The sequence below is a fragment of the Acomys russatus genome, chromosome 1, assembly GCF_903995435.1.
Source record: "Acomys russatus chromosome 1, mAcoRus1.1, whole genome shotgun sequence".
NCBI lineage: Eukaryota > Metazoa > Chordata > Mammalia > Rodentia > Muridae > Acomys > Acomys russatus.
Genome location: NC_067137.1, coordinates 94635463 through 94663033, shown reverse-complemented (window position 1 = coordinate 94663033; position 27571 = coordinate 94635463). Strand labels below are relative to the sequence as shown.

At 49.6% G+C, this 27571-nt stretch overlaps 1 protein-coding gene across 1 annotated transcript in view; it reads left to right on the top strand.

Annotated features, from left to right (window-relative positions):
- The first annotated feature begins 1162 nt into the window (after positions 1 to 1162).
- The window catches only part of LOC127191311 (latent-transforming growth factor beta-binding protein 2-like), a 29260-nt gene continuing 2851 nt past the window's right edge, over positions 1163 to 27571 (top strand). Inside the window, exons 1-7 of the mRNA XM_051148421.1 lie at positions 1163 to 1171; positions 1587 to 1800; positions 2255 to 2461; positions 3119 to 3405; positions 4154 to 4256; positions 18428 to 18502; positions 22287 to 22409. Of these exons, the coding sequence (XP_051004378.1) occupies positions 1163 to 1171; positions 1587 to 1800; positions 2255 to 2461; positions 3119 to 3405; positions 4154 to 4256; positions 18428 to 18502; positions 22287 to 22409 (1018 nt within the window). The remainder of the gene's footprint in view (positions 1172 to 1586; positions 1801 to 2254; positions 2462 to 3118; positions 3406 to 4153; positions 4257 to 18427; positions 18503 to 22286; positions 22410 to 27571) is intronic.

Sequence of the window (27571 nt, the reverse complement as noted above, 5' to 3'; positions counted from 1 at the left end):
AGGACAGTAAATTTGAGGCCAGCCTGGGCCAAGCTTCAAAATAAAAAGAATTTCAAATAGAGCTGGGGATACAGCAGTGGTTGAGTGTTTGCCTAGCTTGTGCGTGTTCCTGGGACGTAACCTCAGGACTGGGGGATAAAAATGGCAGGGTTCTGGCACACACCATGGTTTCAGTGCTGGCCTAGCTAGCCCGTAAGTGGGCTCTCAAGGACTCCCAGAATGCCAGAGCTCCACAGGCCAATCTGATGCTTCATGTAGCAGTCAAAGGTCCTGAGGCCCAGAGAGGTTGGGTTTCCGGAATACTCCAATAGGGGCAGGTCTTCCCCCATACAAGACTGGCCACCCTTGGTCCATGTATCTGGGCACTTTCACATCCAGGAGTCAGCCATGCATGGGCGGAGAGAAGGCATCTTTATGGAGAGCTTCGTTCCAGTGCAAGAGGTGGCTTAAGTGCAGCCAGATGGCAGAGAACTGCTGCTTCTGGGAGGCAAACACCATGGTTATCTCTTCACAGGACCCTGAATAGCCTCAGCCAGACTCGCCCTCTGCAGCAGCACGCAGGGCTGTCGAGGACCGTCCGCCGTTATCCGGCCATGGGTACCAATGGCCAGCTGACTTCCAATGCTTTACCTTCGGGACCAGGACTTGAGCTGAGAGACAGCACCCAGCAGGGAGCCCATGTGAACCGCCTCTTACCCGCCTGGGGTAAGGTTGCCGTGCCTCTGGACCGAGGAGAGCAAAGCACCTAAACCTGGCCCATTCTTCCCCATCTTTGCTTCCCACTCCCCTCTCAGAGGACTCAGCTGTCACCCTGTCCTTCACTCTTTCAGCCCACCAACAAATAGTATTTGCGCATCTGGTTTGTGCCAAGTTCCAGGGTGACAAACTAGTCCATCTGGACATAGCTCCTATTGAGACCCTAGGACCTTGACTGTATTCTGCCACCTCCTGCTCTGTCATCTCTGCCTGCCTTTGCTTCCTTCATATCCAGCTGGGGGGCCTCAATTCCCTGACCCACATCCTTCCACCTTATCCTTTCTGCAAACCCCAATAGGAAACCCCCAGCCTTTCTGGGCACACACCACCATACATACTGCCGTTGCCCGCAGCAGCCCGCGCTTCCTCCTTGATGTTTTTTGCTGGCTTCCCCACTCCCTGCTAAATGGAGCTGGTAACCAGATCCTCCCAAGCCTGATTCTAGCAATCCCTCAGACCTTATCTTCCCCCACTTCCCCTAGGAAACTCCCTGTCTGCCAACTGGAGCTATGTTCCACTCTGGCCCTTGTGCTCTGAGCCCCGTTCTGCACTTTTTGGCTGTGTAATGACGGGTTCCCTGGATGTCTTGGGCCAGCTGTAAAATGAAATACTCGGTTACATACGTGAAAATTGCCAGTGCAGTTTTGAATGGCCCCTCTTGCAGCAGTACATACCAGTGTGCACAAAGCATGAGCTTACGGGGGCCCATCTGGGTGCTTCTTGAAGCCCTCGCCCTACCTTTATCACAGACCTGGTGTCCAGGTCTTAGAGGATGCTGCAGGATGTGTCCATCATCCTAAGGATCTTTTGTGCCCGGCCCTGGAGACCAGGGTTGTCTTGGCTCTGTCCAGTACCCAAGTCCTCTCTCTGCAGGGCTGAACCTCACTGAGAAAATCAAGAAGATCAAGGTCGTCTTCACCCCTACCATCTGCAAGCAGACCTGTGCCCGGGGGCGCTGTGCCAACAGCTGTGAGAAGGGTGACACCACCACCCTGTACAGCCAGGGCGGCCACGGGCATGACCCCAAGTCTGGCTTCCGTATTTGTGAGTCCCCTCTTTCTACAGATAGTCTTGGCATGGTGGGGGTTGGGGCTGGCCTCTCAGGGACCCCTTGTGGTGGAACCTCGGGTCCTGTGGCTATATCAGTTGTTATCAATCACACCAGGGAGCAAAGTCTAATTGTAGCTCTGTTCCATCCTGGCTGTGTGACTCCAAGGTAGTCACACAATGTTTCTGAGTCCAAGTTGCTTTGATAGAGAAGAGGCAATGCCCCTGCCTGTGTTCTAGGGCTTTGTGGTGGACTAGAGGGAGACACTGGGGGGGGGGTGTTTCTGCTTGCTTTTACTCCAGGGATTCAAATAAAGTTCCTGCATTCAAGGGGTGCTACACCCTCCAAGCCCCCCCCCCATCCCCTCCCAACCAAATTTGGTGTCCTACTCCCCTGCTTACTTGTCACCAATTAGAGGTCAGCTGCCAACCGCCTTGAGTGTCGTTGTAGATTTCTGCCAAATCCCCTGCCTGAATGGAGGCCGCTGCATTGGCCGGGATGAGTGCTGGTGTCCAGCCAACTCCACAGGGAAGTTCTGCCACCTGCCTGTCCCACAGCCAGACAGGGAGCCTCTGGGAAGAGGCTCTCAGCACAGAACCCTGCTGGGAGGGCCCTTGAAGCAGTCTACCTTCATGCTGCCTCTCTCCAACCAGCTCGGTGAGTGCCAGCAGTTGGAGCAGCCAGCCCAGGAGGTACACCAGGTGGGGGTGTGTACTGTCACCTTTTCTATGCTGGATGGGGACAGGCCTCCATTTCATTCCCCACATTTCTGTCTTGCATTCCATTGGGGTTCCTCCGTGTGTGTGCCCCTAACCTGTGCTGGGGAAGACAAAGCAGTTTATGGAGTGACCCCCTGCTCCCTGCCCCCCCAGCCTGGGCAATATAAGGGGGAACGGGCCGGGGCAGAGTTCAGCATGCATTTCATTTCCCTGCCTTCTGTTAGCAGATGGCAAATCAAAGATACAAACATACAGGATTCTTCAGGAGCTGGGATGGGGCCCCTGAGCCTGGAGTGCCTGGAAAGGCTATGTGCTGGCACACGGGGCTGCACAAGGTCACAGAGAAGGTAGAATCAGGAAGGAGTATCCAGCTTTCAATGCAGAGCTTTCCATGGAGCGGTTACCACTTCCTACTTGGGGTGGGGATTGGGGGGTGGCCATTGTTCTGTTTACACAAAGCAGGCAAAGAAATGGAAGGGGCTTTTGGAGAGATGTGAAGTCTGGAGTCTGCCCTAGAGTGCTGGGCATTCTTCCTGTGAGTGAAAAATGAGGTAGGAGCCTGCTTCTTGGCTCTGATCCCAGCCCTTCTGCCCAGCCTCTGTGAACCCCTCGCTGGTGAAGGTGCATATTCACCACCCGCCTGAGGCCTCTGTGCAGATCCACCAGGTGGCACGGGTGCGGGGTGAAGTGGACCCTGTGCTGGATGACAACAGCGTGGAGATCAGAGCCTCTCATCGACCCTCTGCCAGCCCAGGCCACAGCCACTGGGACAGCAACAGCATACCTGGTCAGGTGGGAGAGGCCCCTCGGCCACCAGCCCCAGTGCTGTCCAGGCATCAGGGACTTCTGGGCCGGTGTTACCTGAGCACAGTGAATGGACAGGTGAGAACAATGCTTCTGCCTCGGCCCTTCAGGCTTCTAGAATAGCCATGGTTCTCCATTTCCCATATGGGAAAGTCCACAGCATCAAAGTGCCTTAGTGGAGCCAGGCATGGTGGTGCACATCTGTAATCCCAGCACTTGGGGAGGCAGAGGCAGGTGGATCGCTGTGAGTTCCAGGTCAGCCTGGTCTACAAAGCGAGTCCAGGACAGCCAAGGCTACACAGAGAAAGCCTGTCTCTCAAAAAACAAAAACAAAAACAAACAAACAAACAACAACAAAAACAAAAAACAAAAACAAAACAGAAGTACCCGAGTGGTCTGGAGATGCAGTTCAGTTGGTAGAATGCTTGCCTTGAATGCATAGAGAGACCCCTCCCCTTTGATCCCTTAGCATGGTGGTGCACACCTGTAATCCCAGCACTTGGGAGTTAGAGGCAGGATTGGAAGCTTAAGGTAATCCTTGGCTATGTAGTAAATTAAGGCTAGCCTAAGCTACAGAGACCCAGACTGAAGGGGGGAGGGGTGCTGAATCTGGAGAGGCCAGGTCTCCTCCTTGAGCTGCATGTACTGCCTGCCAGTGCCAGGCATACACAAGGCAGTCCCCTTGTAGAAGAGCAGTTGCTAGTGCCTGCACTCAGAGGCATCCTGGAGTTTGGCCTCAGAAAAACATCAGCTCTCTGTGACTCGAGCCTAGGACCCTTGTTGCATGGACAGCAGGCGTCACAGGTGTCTGGGGTCTCTTTTCCAGTGTGCCAACCCCCTGGGGGAGCTGACTTCTCAGGAGGACTGCTGTGGCAGTGTGGGGACCTTCTGGGGGGTGACCTCATGTGCTCCATGCCCACCTAGACCAGGTGAGTACCGGTGCCTAGATGGAGGGTAGGGGAAAGCGCTCTGTCCTACCCCTCACCACCAAGGGCTCCCAAGGCCAAGCAATATTTCCAGATGTGCCACAAGGAGCCTCCCCAACAGCTTGGCCAGCTCAGCCCAGAGGCTCAGCTGCCTAGCTGCTGGGTCTCTGTTCACCCTGAGAGTCTATGTGGGGACCTCCCTTTTGCACTATACTTAAGTAATTCTAGCTGACGAGGGTCCCCCTCCACACTCTCATATATACCTATGCCTAGGCCCCAGGAACCCAGAATGTCTGAGGGTCTCAGGCCTCCCCGCCCCCCTTCTGAACCAGTTGAGTGCCCATTTCAAAATGCCCTCAACCTTGGAGAGCCCAGTTCCTTGTTCCTTTTTGGATAACTGTGTCAAACTCCATATTCATTCATTCATTCATTCATTCATTCAGCAGATATTGGCTGGATGCCTCATATGTGCCAGGCACTGAGGATTCAATGAGCAAAAAAAGCCATTCACACTACTCCCAGAGGCCTTAGCCTGACATCTGGGAAAGGTGACCAGGTGCTGTGCGTGGGTATGGGCTTCTGCCAACTCAGCCTGCCCCCCACAGCCCCATCTAGGCCTCATTCCTGGGCCTGGACCTGTCATATGTTCTTCTTGCCTGTCAGCAGTCAGCTCCATGAGCTGGTTTTGTGGGGGACTTGGAGCAGAGCCCAAAGGTAGGAGGGGCAAGGCTGTTGCCAGCATCAGACTCAACAGTGGAACTGTGACTACATGTTCCACACTGCAAGTAAGTGCAGATGGTTTCACAGCACAGAGTGTCTCTGCGAAACAGCCAAGGGTGGCATTCACCTCAAAGGCTTTAGCATCCGACGCACCCCAGGAGCCAGGCTCAGCTCTGCTTGCCTACCTCTCTCTGCCTTGGTCCCCTCTCCTGTGATGCCTGCCACTGAAGGGCAGTAGTGTCAGCCTTACAGGGTTGCTGTGGGGACTCCACGGTATGTGTTATAGCTGGACCCGTGTATCTGCAATTCTGTAATTGCAGATTCAACCAGTCTCAGGTCAAAAATATTAGAAAGAAGCTGGGCAGTGGTGGCGTACACCTTTAATCTCAGCACTCAGGAGGCAGAGGCAGGCAGATCTCTGAGTTCAAGACCAGCCTAGTCTACAGAGTGAATTCCAGGACAGCCAGGGCTACACAGAGAAACATTGCCTCAAAAAATACACACACACACACACACACACACACACACACACACACACATGAATGACAGGGCAGTAAGATGGTTCAGAAGGTAAAGGCATTTGCTGACAATTGAGCTCAATCTCTGGGACCCACGTGGTGGAAGAACTGACTTCACACATTGTCCTGTGACCTCCACATGTCCACTGTGACACCCTCACACTCACATACATGCATGCACACAAAAATAAGTAAAAATGATATTTGTTTAATGTTTGAAGTTGCAAAAAGTACGAGTTTGGGCTTCATGGAGCTTGATGCTGAACCCACACAAAATGAAGCGCTTGCTATGTTATCATGTGCTCTTATAGCCTCCCGCCATCCTGGGATCCTCAGTCTGTCTACAGTAGCCTTGTTTATCTCACACCTCGCTTACTGTACTGTTCTCTACTGAACACACACAAGACCTTTTTCTTGTCATTTTCCCTAAACACTATATAATGATAATTTGTTCATTATTTACATTGCATTAAGTATTCTAATCAATCTAGAAATGACTTAAAGTATACGAGAGGATATGCATAAGTTATATACCAAGCCATTTTGTATAAGAGGCTTGAGCAGCCATACATTTTGATATCTGTGGGAGTTCTGGAACCAATCTCCAATAGATACTGAGGGGAAGGGGTTGGCTGTGTGGTGGTGGTGGTGATGATGATGATGACGATGATGGTGACAATGATGATGATGACTCCTCAAGAAAGAGAAAAGGGACCAACTGACGTTGGGAAGAAACAGATCAGTCCACTTAGGGACTCCCCAAGAGGCCAAGCACGTTTGTATGTGTGTGTACCACTTCTTTTCCTACTTTCCCACCTCAAGCCAATTCTTGGAACTTCTGTATCCCAACAAATATTATCACATTGAGTGTGAGGCCCTGAATGGACCACAGAGGATGAGGTGGACACAGGGCGTCCCCTCTCTAAGTTTGTATTCTTGGGTGTGTGTGGATTGGCTTTAGAAATAAAGAACCAGGGGCTGGACAGATGGTTTAGTGGCTATTCTTCCAGAGGACCTGGGTTCAATTCCCAGCACCCACACAGAAGCTCAAAGCTGTCTGTAATACCCTCACATGCAGGCAAAACATCAATGCACATGAAATTTTAAAAATTTAAAAAGAAATAAAGAACCTAGCGCAGCCTCTGGACCAGTGTTTCATGTTGTGGGGACACACAGCGCCACCAGGTTACACACAAGTCCTGGGCCACTTTTGCCCAAGTTCGGAAACAGGGATCCTTCCTTATTACGATCAGAGCCATCTTCATAAATATGCAAATCTGTGACATCCTTAGATGTGGTGCTTTTCTGCTGTATGCAAATTGCCTGTCTGTACACCAAGTGGTAGGGGGCACTGGCTGAAGCTGGTCAATCAGGGAAAGCTTTATGGAGGAGGTAACATAAGCACACGATGTGAAGGGTGACTGGAGTGGGACAGTCAAAAGGCTGGGGAAGCATCTAGTAGTCCAGGAAGTTGTGTTTGTAGGTGAGACCAAGGAGGAAGCAATGGTTCTTGGAGTGAGGCGTGCAGGGGTTCTAAGTCTATTATACAGGGCAGCTCCTGTACACAGCATCAGTCCTTCCGGGGACACCTAATACCTGCTGCTGCTGCTGCTGCTGCTGCTGCTGCTGTACTGAGCTGCTGAGAGACCTCTGGCCTATTGTCTTAGGAGGAGCAGCAAGTGTTCAGCCAAGAGGCAGTTCCAGGGCTGCAGCCTCAGAGGCTCCTGCTTGTTTTGAGGCCTGGCTGGTGCCATGAGAGTCTGAGAGAAAGTGAAGAGGGAAAGTGGGCCCAGCTGCCAACCGATGTGGCAGGCGAACAGGATTCTAGAAGGGGCCTCTCCAGAATCCTGCCTTCTTAACAGCTGAGGTCCAGGCCCTTCTCAGAACTACCCTACGGGCAAGTCTGGACCCCAGGTACCTGAGGTTTGACTGTGGTGCATGACCCTGGACCCTTGACCTGCAGCTCTCTGATGGGGGCAGGGGCACATCTAGGGCCCCATGGGTTTTTGAGATCAGTTCCTGACTTGAGGGCGACATTATTGGAGGTGATCTGTCAGGTGATGTTAGTGGGAATGAAGTACAAGCCACCTTGGATTATTCACTTAAAATTTTTTAAACATGTATTTATTTAGTGTATGTATGTGCATACACATGCATGCATACCTGTGGAGGGCAGAGGGCAACTTACAGGAGTTGGTTCTCTCCTTCTACCAGGTGAATTCCAGAGACTGAACTCAGGTCTTCGAGCTTGCCAGCCAGCATGTACTGCTGAGCCATCTCTCTGGGCCCCAGACTCTTCACATGAATGCCACATCTCCTGGTTGTGGGATTTAAGCAGGAGCATAGGATGTTCAGGATGCAGAGATGCAGGCTGGGGGATTTCTGTGGTCAGTGAGGGACCCTCAGCCGACTCCTCTCAGCAGGGCTTAGTGTGCACAGTGCCCGTAGAACCAGTTGTAAAGACGCTCTCACTCGGAGAGCAGGAAGGGGTGAGAAAGCCAGCATTTCCACCATTGCCATCACTTGGGAGCTGTCTGTCTGGCTGTCTCCCTACCTGCCCCACTCATGGTGTGGTCTGTGTGACAGTCTTGTGAGCTTATTGCACTGATTAACTAGGAGCCTTGATCCCAACAGAGCTGGCCAGCTCTGACGAGGCAGGGCCTGGATCTCAGCCCCAGTGGGCATAGGAGAAGCTCTTTGGATCAGTTGCACTCCGTGAATATGGCAGTGTTGCATGTATGTGGGGGTGCAGAGCACTGAATGAACCTTCATATGCACACTCAGAACTCAGCTCTTTCCTTCTGTCTCTTAGGTGGTGCCCCAATCTTCTATCCCCAGTGTTTGGCACAGCTCAACAAGCTGGGCACCAGGGTGCAGACCCTGGCATGGCAAGCGTTCCAGCACACTGAGCAAAAAATAACAAAGACCCAGCGCAACATAAACATTTCAAACACATGAGAGTGCAGCTGAGCACTGTTTGGGGAAGGGGTGAGACATTAGGGAACCTTGTTTGTGTTGACAGTTTGCCAAGACATCTAGTTCCACACCTTACCCCAGGGCTGGCAGGGGTGTTTCTTTAAGTAGGCATGACAAACAAGCTACTGTGCAGGCATGGAAGGACAAAAGAAGCTGCTGAATGAGTTTGGGGCGGGGGGGCTGTGCTTGGCAAGACAAACAGAACTTCTGGATTCTAGAACATTCTCAGCCTTAGCTGATAAAACGGGACTGTGTCTCTCGGGGAAAGCTTTGTCTCCTTCAGTAGAATCAAGTCATGAGGGGAGCAAGAGACTGAATGGGCAGCTTAGGACCCACATGACTTCATGGCTCCCTGTAGATCATATGAGTCTGACAGTTGAAGTGAGCCACCATAGGATGCTACTATTTCTAATGCCTTTTATGGCAGTCTCAGCGCCAATGGCACAGACAGTTCTCTTTTCTTCCAGAAGAATTTCAGAGCCCCATTCCTCAAGGAGATGGCTCCAGAAGTCTCTCTAGACCCACCAGGAATCCCACCACTCCCTTCCCTCAGAGTGAGTGATACATGTCCCCCAGTGACTTCTTAGGTTTAGTCCAATCCCTGCCTTTCTGACCCCTTGGGAGTTAGTAAAGGTCCCAGCCCAGACTCTCTTCAGTGTCCTGCCAGAGCCTGGAAACACACCGCTCTCAAGAGCCACTTTGATTGAGGCCATATTTTTTGAGTTTCCATATAAGACAGACATCTGGGTTAACTGGAAAGTTGGCAGCTGCCTCATCAGGCTTGGCACTGGCTATGTCAACCCCAAGGCCCCTTTGCTGGAACGGGTGGAGCTGGCACTTGGCTCCAGACCTGCAGTGGTGGGCTCCAGCTGTTTGCCACGAGATTGTCTTTCCATCTGTCTGGCTCCAGATGAGTTTACCTCAGAACCCAGGCCCCCTCCCTGGTTCTCCAGGGACTGACGACTCTGTCCCTCTGTCCTACAAGAAAGACGGTGTCTCGTGAACAATAACGCCTGCCACTTGCTGAACTGTCACGATACCTGCTTTGTTTCATGTTAATTTGTACAAGCACAAGTTGAGGGTCTTGAAACCTAGTTAGCATGAAGAAACACAGCTCCGAGAAGGCTGAAGAACTTGTCTAAGATTGCAGAGTGAGGACAAACAAAGCTAGGACTTGAAGCCCAGTATGTTTGGTCCTCAGCTGCCCCAGATTTTATTATCCTGGCGAGACCTGGGCCTGCCTGAGAGAGACACACCTGGGGAAGTAAACTGGGAGGTCATCCTAAAAGTATGCACACCGTCCTCGTAGTTCATGAGTTACTTGTGCATGAACGACCATGCCCATCAAAACTGGCTGGCAGGCACATTGGCAACATGTAACCCGGGGCCTAAGAGTTAATGGAGGCATGCTTGAATAATTGTCCTATATAGAAGAAGGAAGGCGTGCCAGGCAGTGGTGGTGCACGCCTTTAATCCCAGCACTCGGAAGGCAGAGGCAGGCAGATCGCTGTGAGTTCGAGGCCAGCCTGGTCTTCAAAGCAAGTCCAGGACAGCCAGGGATGTTACATAGAGAAACTCTGTCTCGAAAAACCAAAGGGGGGAAAAGAAGAAGAAAGAAGGTTATTTCCAAGGGGCCCCAAAGAGAAAGAAAGGAAAAGAGTAGGTGTTTCTAGAAAGCAGAGCTCAACGCAAAACTGAGCTGCAGATGCCCAGCATTCAATATGCTGTGCTAGAGGAACCAAGCTCTTTCCTGCGAAAAGTAAACCTATCAAAAACAGGTGTTTTAGGGGTGGGGATGTAGCTTAATTTGGGAGAACGAGAGCACTTGCGCATGGCTGAAGACTTATTGGCAAGTCGCAAAATGAAAGCTTGGTCCCATGAGGAGCATATAAGGCAAGTTTTGTGATGATCAGTCCTGGGCAAGTTGGGTTTGTGAGGGTTCCATGGGAGGTTTTTCGGGCAGAGAGCCTTAGGGCATCTGTGATAGTCTTGTCACTGTCACCATTAGCAACAGTTTATTTCAAGCCTTTAGAAGGTGCTTGTGGTGCCGGGAATCCCAATGCTGCTTCTAGTTGTCATGGAATACCATAAGGGTAGTTCAGGAAGACCTGAGGCCCAGGTCCATCTTTCCCTGACACCTGCTTCCGGTGTTCTGTAATTCGCTGTCTGTGGGTGGGCCTCTGCAGCTCTGTCTCAGGCATTTGCTCCACTTTAGGCTATCAGCTTGGAGAACAGCTGTACTGGGGTTTGGTTTCCTTGTTCTCCAGGACCCGGATTGAGACACCAGTTCCCTGCCCTAGAGAAATGGGATTTACGGAATTCCTGTCAATCTGAGAAAGTATTTTCTCTGCCTGGGTGTGTTCTGAGAGATTCTTCCAAGGGATTTGAGGCCATCTGGGAATTGTGTCTTCATCTTAGCTAGCTCCCACCCTGCCTTGCAGGGATGGGACGTGATATGTGGCATCTCTGGCCTACTCTAGGATGGGCTGAAGCACGGGTGACTGACTCTGTGAGCCAAGGTCTGCCCAGAGCCCACTCTGCCTTGCTATTTGTAGTGACATTGGCCCTCCTGCCTTTCTGAGGAAACAACTGGGGGCCATCTTTGAGGGAAATGGCTATTCTCATCGAGGGGAGCCATGGCACTTGACCAAAGAGAAAGTCCAAATCCTGGACAGTGGGATCACTGCTAAGATGTGGTGGCTACGGTGCACAGAGCTGCACGGGCTCACTTAGAGGCTGCTGATACTCTGCAGGAAGAGCTTATCATCCTCTGTGTCGGCGACTTTTCTGTTGCTGTGATAAAACACAGTGATGGAAAGTTACTTAAGGGGAAAAGAAGGAAGGAGGAGGGAAGGGAAGGAGGGAAGGATAGGAGGGAAGGGAAGGAGGGAAGGGGAGAAGAGGAGGAAATGAGGTAAGGGGAAAAGGAAGGAAAGGAGAAAAAAAAGGCAGGGCAGGGGAGGGAAGAGAAGGGCAGGGGAGGCCAGGAAGGAAGGTCAGGAGAGGGGAGGGCAGGGCAGGGGAAGGAAGAGTGAACTAACTCCTAGGTTTGGGCCAGTTGTACGAGGTTCCATCTGACATTCATCGTTTCAGCGAAGCGAACCTTCATGGCATCCTTACAAATCCTCTGTCTCCACTTCCACGGGATAAAAGAGACTAGGAAATGTGCTCCAAGTGATAGTGAAAGGAGTTGTAGCATGCCTGTTTGTCCTGGCTGCTCTGGACTCCCACGCCATTTCTACCAAAGGAGTAGCATACCCACCTGATTGAGGTGTGCAAACCTGGGCCAAAGTTCCAGCAAGCTCAGAAGTCCAAGCTTGGCCTCCCGGGCCAAAGATGAGTCTGTTCTCTGGCAGAAGGGACCCTCCATATTTCCCTGCTGTGGGCACCTGTCATCAGAGGCAGAGAGTTCTGGTGTTGTGTGAACAGCCCTGTGGTCAGGCATGTCTTCACTGCCTCCTCCTAGCTCTGCCTGGGGAACCAGTGCCCAAACTGTCTCCAGTAATTAGTCTATCTTCGCTGACTCTTCTTTGGGAGTCCCAACAGCTGAGGGGTGGAATTAGCATGGCAAGACTGACTGCAGCCAGGGCCTCTCCATTCCTTTGCCCTTCCTGTGAGCAACAGGAAGCATCAGGGGATGGGCAAGGTTAGTGGCCAGAAACATCCAGAGACACACGGCCTTTTCTGCATAGCAGAAAAGTTACCCACGCCTGCCTTACATGCTGCAGATGTTTAGGGTTCAGGTTGATCCTGGCGTTGTCAGGTGCCAGGGTACCAACTGTAAGGGCACTGAAACTCCCCATGTCCCTGACAGCTCCACTGGTGTCGATCTTAGCCACCTTCTCTATTTATTTACTTTTATGCGTGCGTGTGTTTTGTTTGCTTCTATGTCTGTGCATGCAGTACCCGAGGAGACCAGAAGAGGGCATGGGATCCCCTAGGGCTGGAGTTAGAGATGGTTGTGGGTGCTGGAGATCAAAACCTAGGTTCTCTGTAAGAGCTTCCAGTGCTCTGAACCTCTGAGCTATGGCCCCAGCCACCTGTAGCCACCTTTGACTTCCAGATCTACAGATCATCGTTCCTCTCCTCCTCTGAGCAGCTCTTACAACCTTGACATGCTGTGGCCCTGAGGGTTGACACAGGCTCTTCACATTTCCTTTTGATGACTCTGAGTGATGGTTCAATGTTGTACACTTGGCAAACATCTGATGAGACTTTCTGGCCTCCTGCCCATCTTGACACTTTGTTTCCCATTTCTTTTCCTGATCCTTAAAAAAAAAAAAAAAAGTGGGCTTTGAAGGTCCCCTGGGAAAGGTGATAGCCTTCCTGCTGGCCTGATAGCTTCCCTTAGAGCCGAGAGTTGCCTGTGTACAGTCCCCCAAGGCTTGTCATGGGTTCACACATTTGTTTATCAGAAGCAGTAGATGCTCTGAACTTCAACTCTGTAGCCAGCCTTCCAGAGTTCATAATGCCATCACCATACACCCACTAGGTGACCTTAATCAGGCTTCTAGCTTCTATCCATTTCTAGTTAGCTATCCATGAAACGGAATGAATTTACAAAGTGCCCACAAGGTCTTTTGTGAGGTTGAGTAAGTTGCGCTGTAAAGCCTTTACAACAACAGGGCTTCTCCTGCGGCAAGTCTGTTTAGGAATTTGCTGTTGTTACTTGTTTCCATCTGATTGGAGTGTCCAGGCTGCTTCAGGGACAGGGCTTGGCACTAGAGATGAGGTCTCTGTCCTCCCTGAGCATGAGAGGGAGACAAACAAGCATGCTAGTGGCCACCACACATGTTAAGTGCTGTGAGCAGGGCAGGCTGGTACCTGGGAACACGCAGGAGGGACACCTGCCCACCCCCACCCCCCCATCCCTGTGATTCAGACAGTTGAGTGGCTGCTGAACTCTCACCCAGGCCTCCTGGCCATCTGAACTTCTGCCTCATCCCCCAAGGAGATTTAAGCTGTTTTTAGGACTGATGCTGGACTTGGTTTCACAGAAGTTAGGAACTCTCCCTATATTGGTTATTCAAGAAGGCTGAGAAAAGCTATGGAAATATGTCGTTTGACAGGGCGGGGGGCTGTTGGCCAAAATTGGGAGATCCACTAGAGACAGTAGCTTGGCAGGTGTTTTTCTCTAGAAGCTGGCCTTCAGGGAGTACAGCCACTCCAGTGTTTTCTCTTTAACCCAGTGAGAAAGGAGTCTCCTTATAGGGCAGGATAGCCATTGTAGAGGGAGCCTGCGCTTCTCCACTTCTGACTGTAGCCAGGTCCTCCCAGCTTATGTAGCCTAGGTTCCCATAGCTTTCTTTAGGTTCCAGAGGCTGCTTCTCCTCTTGTTCATAGCCAAGCTCTCTGCTCTCCTCTCCCAAATGCCCAGAAAACAAAGATCTGCTGAACTTCTCTTCTGCTCCCTCTTGACTTCCAGGAGGTGGTGCTGCCCTGGACTCTGGCAGATTGAAACCTGCCTGAGAAGGTGCCCCCCACCCCCTGCACCTCCTGCTCTTCTTCCTCCTCTGCCCTGCTCTGTCTCTGTCTGTTTCTCTGTCTCTGTCTGTCTGTCTGTCTCTGTGTCTCTCTGTTTCTCTCTGTGTCTGTGTGTCTGTATGTCTATGTGTCTGTGTATCTGTCTGTGTGTCTGTCTGTCTGTCTGTCTGTCTGTCTCTCTCTCTCTCTCTCTCTCTCTCTCTCTCTCTCTCTCTCTCTCTCTCCAGTGCAGCAGTGCAGAGTGGAAATGACCCACATGGCTTTGGTGACTGCAGCCTGCATTTCACTGTGACTCCCGCCAGACTCCACACCTCCCCAAGCTGTGCTTCCCTGCTTTGTAAAGTGGGGGATAAAAAGCCTTCCTGCCAGTTACTGTTGTGAGAAACAGACAGGACAGCGTGGCCCGGTGTCCTCGCTGCTCAAGCATCACACAAACACTAACTTGGCGTCACTCCTCAGTTCCGCCCCCCCCCCCCTCCCTATCCGCCCCCCCCCCCCACTCCACTTTATTCCTTCCCACCTTCCACTCTTCCTAATGCCTGCTGCCTGGATCCAATTAGCCAGTGGTCCAAGCTTCTCCTGACAATGTTCTCCCAGGCCCCCCTCCCTTCTGTCCTCAGCTCATACCACCAGGCTCCAGGCCAAGGACTTGTAGGTTCCCAAGCCTCACTGGCACCCCTCTGTCTCCACTCTCAGTGTCTCAGAACCCACGCTTATCAGCCTGAGTGATTTCCTAGACCAGAGAAGATGGGCCATGTCGTTGAAAATTAGAACTTGAACTTACATTTTTTTAGGAGCAAAGAAAACATTCATCTCTACTAGCTAGTTTATGTCCTTACTTGACTTGTCCATATGTCAGACTGTCACACATCTTGCTTGGCATGCAGCATGACCTGGGATGGAGTTTCCAGGCAACTGGCACCTCCGTGTGTTTGACTTTGTCATGTGACACCTACCGTGGTTCCCATTGCTCTGTTTCATGGACTTGTCTGTTGCCTGGCATTAACCAACTCAGCCCTGCTGAGAACTTATGGTCCCAAGAAACTACTAACAAGACATAATCAGAAGCAGTCCTGAAAAGCATAACACAGACACGTCTTATAATGACTTGTCACCAGCCAGGTAAAAGTAATGACCAGTCACATGTGTCATGTATGGTAAGAGCCAGCTGGCCAAGGAGGCTGTGTGAGATGCGGAGTTCTGGGTGCTACCACTGATAACAAGCATCGCCCTTAGTGCCTTGAGAAGTGGTTGTTGAATAAAAGCCACACTCTTAGAAAAACATTCGTAGGCCAGGCATGGTGGCACACACCTGGAATGCCACCATCTGGGAGAGGGAAGCAGGTGCAGATAGAGTGTTTGAGTCTGTCCTGCACTACACAGTGAGACCTTGTCTAAAAAAAATTTTTTAATTAAAAAAACAAAAATAAAAATAAAAAGTGGGAAAGCAAGAGGAGATGACAATTTAGTTTAATGGTAAGGCCCTGAGTTCTGTCTTCAACACTGAAAACAAAACATGTGTAAGCACCAAGACACTCAAACTTGGCTGTGCAACTGAATGAAAGTATCGATCCTCCTCCTCTTTGTTCTTCTTGAGAGAGAGGGTCTCGCTGTGTAGACCAGAGTGGCCTTAAACTCACAGAGATCTGCCTGCCTCTGTGTCCTGATTAAAGTGTGAAACACCATGCCCAGCAAAAATTGCATTAAAAATTTATTTTATTTTATTTTTAATTATACTTCTGTGTATCTATGTGTTGGTATGGGTCCTTGAGTAACCCATAGGGGCCTGTAGAGGGTGTTCGGTCCTATAGAGCAAGAGTACCCATTCTCTTCTCCCGTCCTGTGGCTCTTTGAGATTGAACTTAGGCTGCCAGGTTTGGTGGCAAGTGTGTTGGCCCGCTGAGCCATCTCATAGTCTCTCTTGGGTACTTCTTAGCTTAGGAATTATGAACTCAGTTCCTCCCTTCCTCCCTCTCTCCCTCTCCCTCTCTCCCTCTACCTCCCTCTCTCATCAATGCTGGGGACCAAACACAGGAGGTGGACACACACCCACTGGACTGCCACCCTAAAACAATGTAGATGTTCTTCCTTTTTTTATTTAGTATCAATAGGGGCTTTTTGTCTCTGTGACATAAGAGGGATGTTGTGAAATCAAGGCAGGATGTGTGTTAGCATCAAAACACTGATATCATTTCCTTGCTGGACAGTGTGCATTCAGAGCCCTCCTGTATATTTATAATCATTTCCAAATAAAAAGTTAATAAAATAAAAAAAGCATGTTTGAGCATATGTTTATTGCAAAATGTGAGTGCAGCGGACCATATACTGCATATAATAGTATATAGTTATATACATAGTATAAACTAAGATGAGAAATAACTTTTTATTTATTTACTTTTTATTGGTTTGTTTACTTATTTTGGGTTTTTTGTTTGTTTTAGTTTTGGTTTTTCAAGACAGGGTTTCTCTGTGTAGCCTTGGCTGTCCTGGACTCACTTTGTAGACCAGGCTGGCCTCGAACTCACAGGGATCCACCTTCCTCTGCCTCCCAAGTGCTGGGATTAAAGGCGTGTGCCACCACCACCTGGCTTATTTTGGTTTTTCAAGGCAGGGTTTCTCTGTGTAGCCCTGGCTACTCAGGACCTCACTCCGTAGACCAGGCTGGCCCTGAACTCAGAGATCTGCCTGCCTCTGAAACCCAAGTGCTGGGATTAAAGACATGTGCTACCACTGCCTGGTAAGAAATGACTAGCTTTTGTTATGTGAGATAGGGACTTGTGCTCCGTCTCTGGCTGGCCTTGAGCTTGAGGTGGTCCTGCTTCTTCAGCCTCCTAGGTGCTGTGATTATGGGTATAAAACATCACTTAAAAAATACTTTCTACCTGAGCATGGTGGCGCACGCCTTTAATCCCAGCACTCGGAAGGCGGAGGCAGGCGGATCTCTGTGAGTTCGAGGCCAGCCTGGTCTACAAAGCGAGTCCAGGTCAACCAAGGCTACAACAGAGAAACCCTGTCTCGAAAAACAAACTAACAAAAATTTTCTTTTCTTTTTAAAAAATATTGGTTTATTTATTTATACAGCATTCTGCCTGAATATGTGCCTACACACCAGAAAAAGGCACCAGACCTCATTATAGATGGTTGTGAACCACCATGTGGTTGCTGGGAATTGAACTCAGGACCTTTGGAAGAACTGACAGTGCGCTTAACCTCTGAGCCAGCTCTCCAGCCCAAACAAAAATTTCCTAATTGAAAAAAATACGTATGATGCACGTGATGATATTTTGAAATGAGTACCCATTGTGTCATAATTAACATAATGAATGTGTATTTGGGCTGAGGAGAGGACTCGGTTGGTAAAGGGCTCCCTGTCCAAGCACGAGGACCTGAGGTTCCATCCATGGTATGTCAAAAGAAAATACTGTGAGCTCCTGATCCCAGTGCTGGAAACAGGCAGATCCCTAGAGTTCACTGGCCAGTCAGCCTGGCTGAGCTACGAGTTCCCGGTTTAGTGAGACACTCTGTCTCAAAAAATAAGGTAGAAAGCAATCCAAGATGACAGTCAACATATGGACACACACACACACACACCCAGCATCATGTGAACATGTATATATACCACATACACAGAAGGCAGACACAAAATATGCGCATTGCTTTGCACAGATATGTGTGCTAATTGGCGCAGTTACTTTTGTGTTTATTCAGGAGGAGGGTGGTATTCTTAAAATCTCTTCTTAGTGAGTTTCAAGTATGGAAAAGCATAGTTATTAGTTATAGTCACCATGTTGGGCAGTGGATCTCTTGAGTTTTTCCTCCTTTTTGAAATTCATGCCCTTAGTTTTTTTCATTTACTTGTTCGTTTGTGTTGTATGTGTGCATGCTCATGTGTGGTGTGTCTGTGTGGTGTGTACATGCCACAGCATGCACCTGTGGAGGTCAGAGGACAAGTGTGGGAGTGGGCTCTCTCTTTCCACCACGTGGGTTCCAGGGTGTGAACTCAGGTTGTCAGGCTTGGTGGCAAGTGCTTTTTACCAATTCACACCCTCTGGCCACCAACTCCCAAACTACCCATGACTTCACCACAGCGCTCGATAACTGCCATTCCCTTCTTTGATTATGTAGGTTTGCCCTTTTCAGATTCCACACAGATCAGGCTGTGTTTGTCTTTCTGTGCCTGGATCATGTCCCTCAATTCCCAGCAACCACACGGTGGCTCCCAGCCATCTATAATGTGATCTGATGCCCTCTTCTAGCCCGCAGGTTTACATGTATACAATAATAATAATTAAATAAATATTTAAAAAATAAAAATAAAAAAGCAAGATGGGCCAGGAGGATCTTGGTGAAAGCGAGGAACAGGTGCCCAGGTCAACGTTCTGAGGAACTTAGCACTTGGGACAACTGGACTGTGACCACTTAGGAGATGAGCTCACAGGCCCTCCCATGAGATCTGTCTATATCTTCGTTCCTCAGCCTTCCCAGTGATTGAGAATGGCCAACTGGAGTGTCCCCAAGGCTACAGGAGACTGAACCTCAGCCACTGCCAAGGTAAGGATGGTGCAGACCAGGGTTGAGCTGGGTGGAGAAGGGAGGGAACCGTTGTCATGGCTGCAAATGCTGGGGCAGCACCCACCCCAGAAGAGGGGCGAGGCATCTGTTGCTGCCTGGGAGGCCTCTCTTGTACACCTTTTTTTGTCTTGTCTTATTTTGTTTTGTTTTTAGAGAGTGTTTCTTTGTATAACAGAAGCCTGTCTGTCTTGGATTCACTCTGTAGACCAGGCTGGCCTCAAACTCACAGAGATCTGCCTGCTTCCGCCTCCCCAGTGCTGGGATCAAAGGCGTGCATCACCACACCTGGCAATCTGTTGTACACCTTTTTAAAAAAAAAAAGACTTATTTATTTATTATGTACACAATGTGCGTTAGATCACATTATAGATGATTGTGAACCACCATGTGTTTGCTGGGAATTGAAGTCAGGACCTCTGGCAGAGCAGCCAGTGCTCCCAACTGCTGAGCCATCTCTCCAGGCCCTGTTGTACAACAGTTTCTGGGAGCTGTGGGAGGGGCTGGTTCTAGGGAATCTTAGAGCATCAGTACCTACTTGAGGATGCTGAGAGACCCAGCGTGTTGGGGTCACCGATCCTTACCCAAATCTACTTACATCATGGCTGGATTTAACCCTACATATTCACTTGCTCTCGGGCTGGTCTCCCAGGAACAGGACTTTCCAACCAAAGTGAAGCTAAAATCCCGATGAGTTGGTGGGAACCTCTGTAGCTCCTCCCTACGGAACACAGTTAGGTAGTTTGGTCTACTTTTCATCTATCTCAGCCCATAGCCAGGGACATGGGGAGGGACACAGGTGGCAGGGAGAGGTGGATCTTGAAGCCTAATCCTGCCTGGTCTTGACGGTCTCACTGACAGACCTGTGGACCAAGGGTGTCCTGCAACTAGAGCCCACAGAGGGGCCAGGCCTTGGGAAAGAGAGAATAGCTGAGTGATGGCTTTGTTGATTTTGGAGCTGTCATGAACTCTGACCTCCTGTTGGTGAGACTCTAGTTGGCAATGTCAGCAGGACTTGGGGCCACTTCCCTTCAGAGGACTTCAACAACTAGGTGGAGAGCTGTTTTTATGGTTTTAGAGAAAACTAGACTGAGGATAAATTTGGTCCTAAATGGCCCTGAGGACTCTTATGGACATTTTCTCGCAGAGAGAGGAACCTGCAGAAGCCTCAGTTGCTGGCTGGCTGTCTGGCTGTCTGGCCATAGTATACCTGGCCCCAGAAGGGATTTTTGGCTAAAGGATAAGAAAGGTGCTTGGAGCCAGATGTGTTGGTGGGAGGGAGGGAGAGAAGAAGGGAGGAAAGGAGGAAGGAAGGGTGCTTGGTCCAGGCCTCATCGCAGTCTGCTGGCCATGCCTAATGCAGGGTTAAACTCCTTTGGGTACAGTGGATATAAGGAGAACTCTTTGCCTTTCATTCTTAAAATTTCAACAAGTCCCGTGCCTGTCCTCCACAGAGCTCCCGGGAAGGTTCCCAAGTGCCAACCCCAGAGTTCCCTTCCTGCTCCTGCTTCTGTACCCACATGTGCTCTCTCTCTCTCTCTCTCTCTCTCTCTCTCTCTCTCTCTCTCTCTGTCTCTGCCTCTGTCTCTTTCTCTCTCTCTGTCTCTCTCCCTCTCTCTCTCTCCCTGAAGTGGTGGAGAGTAAGAGGACAGGACCAGAGTGTGATTTGTAAACACAAGCTGAGTGTTACAACCAATCTGTGCTTGTTGCTAACAACGGGTGAGACGCAGTCCATGAGCCAGGAGAACAGACACCCAGTTAAATACAACCAGAGAAGGTTTTTGATGAGTGGCATGAGGGATCCCCTGGTAGAATTGAGTCCAGGCTGGGAGGACCAAGGAAGGCTTCCTGGGAGAGGAAGTACTGGGCCAGGGAACATAAAGTTGTCCAGCTGAAGGAGATGCAGATCTCCCAGGCCAAAGGATAAGCAAAGGGATAGTCTGGGCACGCTGAAGCGTGGGAATACAGGAAGTGACAGGGTCGTGAGAACCACCTGCTTACCCACAGGCTGGGGAGGGCCTTGGATACCATGTCATGCCTTTAGGGCTCCCTGGAGAAGGCTGAAGCTTCTGAAGTGTGAGAGGGAACGGGCAAATCAGACTTGTGTTTAGATATGCCTGGCTATGATCCGGAGGTGCATCTCTCAGGTGCCTCTGCTCTTATGGTGCACCCTACCAAGGACATCCTCTCGGTGTGCATCTTTTGGGGCCTCATCTTCTGCTAATGTCCTCGAAGCCTGAGGAGGAGCATGTGGTACTGATGGCACGGGCTACCTAAATCACACCCTGCTCTGGCACTTGCCAAGCGCTTCCTGCAGAGTCACCCACAGAGGAACTGTCACCCACATGACTCCAACTTGGAGCCCAGAGTATGAGGGTTTGAGCTCCCATTTTGCAGCATAAGAAATTTGAGCACCAAGAAGAAACCATTGTCCTTTCTTATATGAGGATGGACAGGACCCTCTGTTGGTCTCAGGGGCGGGGAGCAGGGGGTCAATCAGCCTGCTTGCGGCAGCGGGTGCCTGACATGTGTCTTCCTAACCTGCTGACCCTATCTCTTCTCCCCAGCCCTTCAGCACTGTCCCCAGACTCCCCATCCCAGCTCCTGCAGATAGGTACACCCAGCAGAACAGCTCAGGACCTCTTGAGGAAAGCTAACTGGGAGGAACTTAGCTGCTCATCCGCCACCCTCCAATTCAGAAGGTGTCTGCCCATTTGCCTGATTCCCGTGCCAATTGCCAGAGTTACCAAGAGCTGAATTACTCTGGGAAAGTTACTCCTGGAGCTTTTCTTCATCTATAAAATGAGGGCATGAGAACCAGATAAAGAGGGCTAGAGAGATGGCTCAGAGCTTAAGAGCACTGACTGCTCTTCCAGAGTTCAATTCCCAGCAACCACATGGTGGCTCACAACCATCTATAGTGAGATCTGGTACCCTCTTCTGGCTGCAGACACACATGAGGGCAGAATACTGTATAAGTAGTAAATAAATAAAAAATCCTAAAAAAGAAGAAGAAGAAGAAGAAGAAGAAGAAGAAGAAGAAGAAGAAGAAGAAGAAAGAAAGAAAGAAAGAAAGAAAGAAAGAAAAAGCCGGGGTGGTGGCGCACACCTTTAATTCCAGCACTTGGGAGGCAGAGGCAGGCAGATCTCTGTGAGTTCGAGGCCAGCCTGGTCTACAAAGTGAGTCCAGGACAGCCAGGACTACACAGAGAAACCCTGTCTCAAAAAAAAAAAAAAAAAAAAAGAAAAGAAAAGAAAAGAAAAAGAAAAAGAAAGAAAAGAACCAGATAAAACTGCCTAGCCAGGTGGTGGTGGCTCACATCTTTAATCCCAGCACTTGGGAGGCAGAGGCAGGCGGGTCGCTGTGAGTTCAAGGCCAGCCTGGTCTACAAAGTGAGTCCAGGAAAGCCAAGGCTACACAAAGAAACCCTGTCTCGAGAAACCAAAACCAAAAAAAACCAACCAAACAAACAACAACAAAATAAAAAACAAAAAACAAAACTGCCTATAAAGTTAAGTGGGGTGTCATATTTAAATATCAAAAGAGTATGAAGCATACAGTAGGCACCTTATAAATGTTAGCTTTCCAACTAAGAGGGTTAGCATGTGCCAGTCAGTGAAGTAGTATATAATTTTTTTATTTAGTTATTCATGATCCATGTTTTGCAAGTGAGAAAACCAGTGCACAGAGAGAGATCTCACACTGAATCTGTGCAGCTCCCTCCCAACCATCTGGCCCTCATTTGTGTTCCTTCACCCTCTGCAGATATCAATGAGTGCCTGACCCTGGGCCTCTGCAAGGACTCGGACTGCGTGAACACCAGGGGCAGCTACCTGTGCACCTGCAGGCCTGGCCTCATGCTGGATCCATCGAGGAGCCGCTGTGTATGTGAGTGACAGTGGGGCCAGGGGTGAGAGACACCCTCCAAGGCACAGTCCAGACCCAGAGTGGCCTCATGCTGGGAGCCATTGTCTCTTATCAACATGGACTTTGGCCAGTACAAAACTGATCTGTGTGTCCCGTGGACGTGGCAGCCTCCCTTTCCACTCCCGACCTTTCTTCTAAAGTGTTTTTTAGGAGTCACAATTTCTGGCTTTTGTTTTGTTTTTCTCTCTGATCATTTCTGTCCTGTTTGCTGTATCATTGTCTTTCAAGGTGTGTATCGCCTCTTTGAAGTGTCTGAGTGACCCACAGCCACTAGTCTACTGTCCAAGCTTAGCAACGTGGCTGGTCACATGGCTACTAAGTGATTTTTTTTTCCTTTTTAGCTATGTGTATGAGTGCTTTGCTTGCATGTATGCCTGTGCACTGTGTGCCTAGTGTCCACAGAGGCCAGAAGAGGGCATTAGGTCCCCTGAAACTAGAGTTACAGATGGTCGCCAATGCCATGTGGGTGCTGGGATTCAGATCCTGGTCCTCTGGAAAGGCAGCCACTTAGCCATCTCTCCAGCCCCCAAATGATATTTTTAAAGGAGCATCCATTTGTCTGTGGTAGAATGACGTCACTGCCCCATCCCAGTGGTGTCACTGCCCTATCCCAGTGACGTCACTGCCTCATCCCAGCACTGTTACATTACTCCATGGTTGTGTGTGTGTGTGTGTGTTTCTGTGTGTGTGCGCGCGCATCTCCACAACCATGAACACATACATTTCATGAACTGTGACCTTGCGTGTGAACTCTGGCAGCTCTATTTCCAGTGACCTCTTGTGGTTTCCAGCTGAGAGAGGCTCAGCTACTAGGCCCTTCGTTACCCTCTCTCCCAAGACATTAGAGCTGACACCACAGCCTATGTAGGGCTTTTCTTGGGAAGGAAGGCCTGGCCAGAGCAGAATAAGATCAGTCCCCAAAGACCTCTACGAAGGCGGCCTCTAGCTCACAGAGCACTCTGGCTGGCTACAAAGTACCTGCTACTGGGTCTGAAAGGGCCATAGGAGAACCAGACTCTGCTGCCACCCAGAGGTCATGCATGGCCTGTAGAGAGGGTGGCTGGACCAGACATCTCTAGGGACAGGAGACAGTGAAAGCCCAGAGAGTGAGAGAGCCCGGATGGGAAGAACACATAATCAAGCTGTGCTCCCTCCGGGACCTCTCTTTTATTAGACTGGGCATGAGGGCACACACCTTTAACCCCAGCACTCTGGAGACTGAGGCCAGCCTGGTCTACAGAGTGATTTCCAGGCCAGCTAAGGCTACAAAGCAAAACCTTGTCTTAAAACAAAACAAAGAGTTTCTTTATCAGGGAATTTTCTTTTATTATTATTATTAATTTATTCTTGTTACATCTCAATGGTTATCCCATCCCTTGTGTCCTCCCATTCTTCCCTCCCTCCCCTTTTCCCCTTACTCCCCTCCCCTATGACTGTTCCTGAGGGGGATTACCTCCCCCTGTATATGCTCATAGGGTATCAAGTCTCTTCTTGGTAACCTGCTGTCCTTCCTCTGAGTGCCACCAGGTCTCCCCCTCCAGGGGACATGGTCAAATGTGAGGCACCAGAGTACGTGAGAAAGTCATATCCCACTCTCCACTCAAGTGTGGAGACTGTTCTGACCATTGGCTAGATCTGGGTAGGGGTTTAAAGTTTACCGCCTGTATTGTCCTTGGCTGGTGCCTATCATAATGTTCTACTTGTAGGTTTCTAGGACCCTCTGGATAGTTGAGCAAATTTTCTTGTTGTGTGCTGGAGCATCTTCTGGGTATATTCCAAGGAGTGGAATAGCTGGGTCTTGAGGAAGCCCTATTCCCATTTTTCTGAGATAGCACCAGATAGATTTCCAAAGTGGCTGTACTAGTTTGCATTCCCACCAGCAATGAAGGAGTGTTCCTCTCTCCCCACATCCTCGCCAGCATGTGGTGTCACTTGAGTTTTTGATCTTAGCCATTCTGATGAGTGTAAGATGGAATCTCAGAGTTGTTTTGATTTGCATTTCCCTGATGACTAAGGAGGTTGAGCATTTCTTTAAGTGTTTCTCAGCCATTTGATATTCCTCTGTTGAGAATTCTCTGTTTAGTTCCAAGCCCCATTTCTCAATTGGGTTATTTGGTTTGGTGGTGTTTAATTTCTTGAGTTCTTTCTATATTTTGGATATTAGACCTTTGTCAGATGTAGGGTTGGTGAAGATCTTTTCCCAGGCTGTAGGCTGTCGCTTTGTTCTCTTGACAGTGTCTCCAGCCTTACAGAAGCTTCTCAGCCTCATGAGGTCCCATTTATTAATTGTTGACATTAAGGCCTGGGCTGTTGGTGTTCTGTTCAGGAAGTTGTCTCCTGTGCCAATATGTTTCAGGGAATTTTCTTAACACCCAGCATTAGAGTGCCAGGAAGACACCCTGGAACAGTACTATGGAGAAGCAAGGGGACTCTTTCTTTACTTTCTCTCTCTCCCCAGGGCTCCTCTCTCCAGCTTCCTCCAACCACTCATTCTCCCGCAGGTGGAGAAGACAAGTTGGTGACTTCCTGCCACCTGACTAGGGCTATAGAGAAGTCTTCTCCAGCTTCCTGATAGTCCAGTCTGGGATTAAAGGCATAAAGACCGTTCCCACAGTAGCCAAGGGAAGTGCCCACTGCAGGCAGAAGTCCATCAGGGATTGATGGATGTGTACATAGTACCTGACCTTTGCTGGGGTATGCTTGCATGCCTTGCTTGATTTCATTTCCATGACCCTGTGAAGAGGGTGTCTGTCTTAGTTAATGTTTCTAGTGCTGTGAAAAGATACCATGACCTTAGCAACTCTTTTAATTTAATTTTTATTTTTTTAGATTTATTTATCTATTATGTATACAGTGTTATACCTGCATGTACAACTGCAGGCCAGAAGAGGGCACCAGATCACATTATAGATGGTTGTGAGCCACCATGTGGTTGCTGGGAATTGAACTCAGGACCTCTGGAAGAACAGTCGGTGCGCCTAACCTCTTAGCCGTCTCTCCAGCACCCCCGACCTCGACAACTTTTACAAAGGAAAAGACTTGCCATATTTTCCGGTGTATAAGAGGACTTTTTAACATCCCTCCCTGAAAAATCAGTGCCAAAGTTGGTTGTTGTCTTATATGCCGGGCACTTACCTGCAGCTTGCTTCATATGCCTGGTGCATATAGTGTGTGTGTGTGGGAGGCGGGTTGCCATGGCTGGTTCCCTGCTCTGTTAAGGGAGTATGAAGCAGGGAGAAGCAAGCTGCACACATCTTCCTGTACCTTGAGGAGAAGAACATGAGCATGGATTAGCTTTCCAACAGAACTAGCCCATTCAACTCAGAGGGCCGTTCATCTTCGAGTTGAGTGTGGAGTGCACCTTAAAGGGGCAGTGTAGCCTGGAACTGACTGTCTGCTGGCATTTAATAAAGCACCTGGCTGGCTGTGCCCTGCCTGCGAGTAGACACATGCCTGAGTCTGCTGCACAGGGTGTGCATTGGAAGAGAGGTAGTCTTATACAGTGAATATATTCCAAACTCTATATTTTAACTGGAAAAGCTGGGGGCCATCTTATATGCCCAGTTGTCTCATATGCTAGAAAACATGGTAATTAGGGCTTGCTACAACTTCAGGGGTTTAGTCCATTATTGTCATGGCAAGGAAACATGGCAACATGCAGGCAGATGTGGTGCTGCAGAGGACCCGAGAGTTCTATATCTTGATTGGCAGGCAGGAGGGAGAGACTGCCACACTGGGTGAGGCTTGAACATATATGAGACCTCAAAGCCCACCTCCACAATGACACACTTCCTCCAACAAGGCCACACCTACTAATAGTGCCACTCCCTATGGGCCAAGCATTCAAACACAGGAGTCTGTGAGGGTCATTCCTGTTCAAACCTTCATAGCTTCTTAGCCAGGAATCACACAAAGCCAACTCATGCTGCCTTAACCTAAACGAATCAACTGATGAGCACATTTAGGAAGTGAGAAAAGGGGCAAATGTGACCTTGCCGGTCCCCAACAATGCCCTCAGGAGTCTCTTGCTGTTTCCTGTGTTGATTTCATAGCTCGTTCAGAGGTGGCCGCCACATGCCCTAAGCTCTTTGCCTTGGAGTCACCTCAGTCTGGACATGGGCACCTATTTTCTAACAATCCACAGAAGGGCCCAAGCTGAGCAGCATGGGGCTTACTTTCTCAAGTGCCTACTCTTGTCCCAGTCACTGAGGCCAGGGATATGAACTTTTGTCCTTCAGTCAGGAAGTGGCCCAAGGGAGGGACATGGGTATGGGTAAGCAGTGACTTTAGAGAACCACAATGCTTTTCTATGGCTTTGGCACACATGCCAGGCAAACCCAAGTGCCCACAGTCCATGGTATACCTCCATCTTTACTCGTAAAGGAGCTCAGGCCCAGGGAGACATGTAGCTCAGCAGGAAGCAGATAACTGAACTGACCAGGACTCCTCGGAATCATTAATTCTCAACGTTGACTGTTGCTCCCTTCCCCTGACTTTGTCCTCTGACAGTATGTGGGGTTTTCTCTCTAAAGATTTAAGTTTTGTTCAAACTGGTTGGCCATATCTCCTCCCATTGAGATAATAAGCACGAGACTGTTTTTTTTTTTTTTTTCTTCTTTTTAAAATATTCACTAGCTTTTGGATCCATAGGATGTGCAGATCCGGTGGGGTTTTTATTTTTGTCTCATGTATGTGGTGAGGGCAATGGAATCCAGGCCTTTAGGCATGCCGGGCAAGGACCCTATCACTGAGCTACACATCCAGCCCCAGACTCAGAACTCAGTTGTTCAATTAAGTGAGCCATCCATGCATCAGTTCAACACACACTATTAAGCAGCCATATACACCTAGACACACAAACGGCTCCAAGTGACAAAGATGACCCAGACAAGGTCCTGGTCCTCAAAGCTCTCTGGCAAGCCTGTGGTTCTCACCTCATCTCATCTTCCCAGGGAGGCATTCATGGATCTGAGAACACACTGCCCTCTATACACAGATCCTTCAGGAAACACTTTAAAGGCAGCAGGTCAAGACAAACAACTCCATTCCCTACATGAGGGTAGGAACGAGGGCCTCGCAGGGTAGACTCCGTGAGACGTAGGGGCACCGCACTGCATCATTCC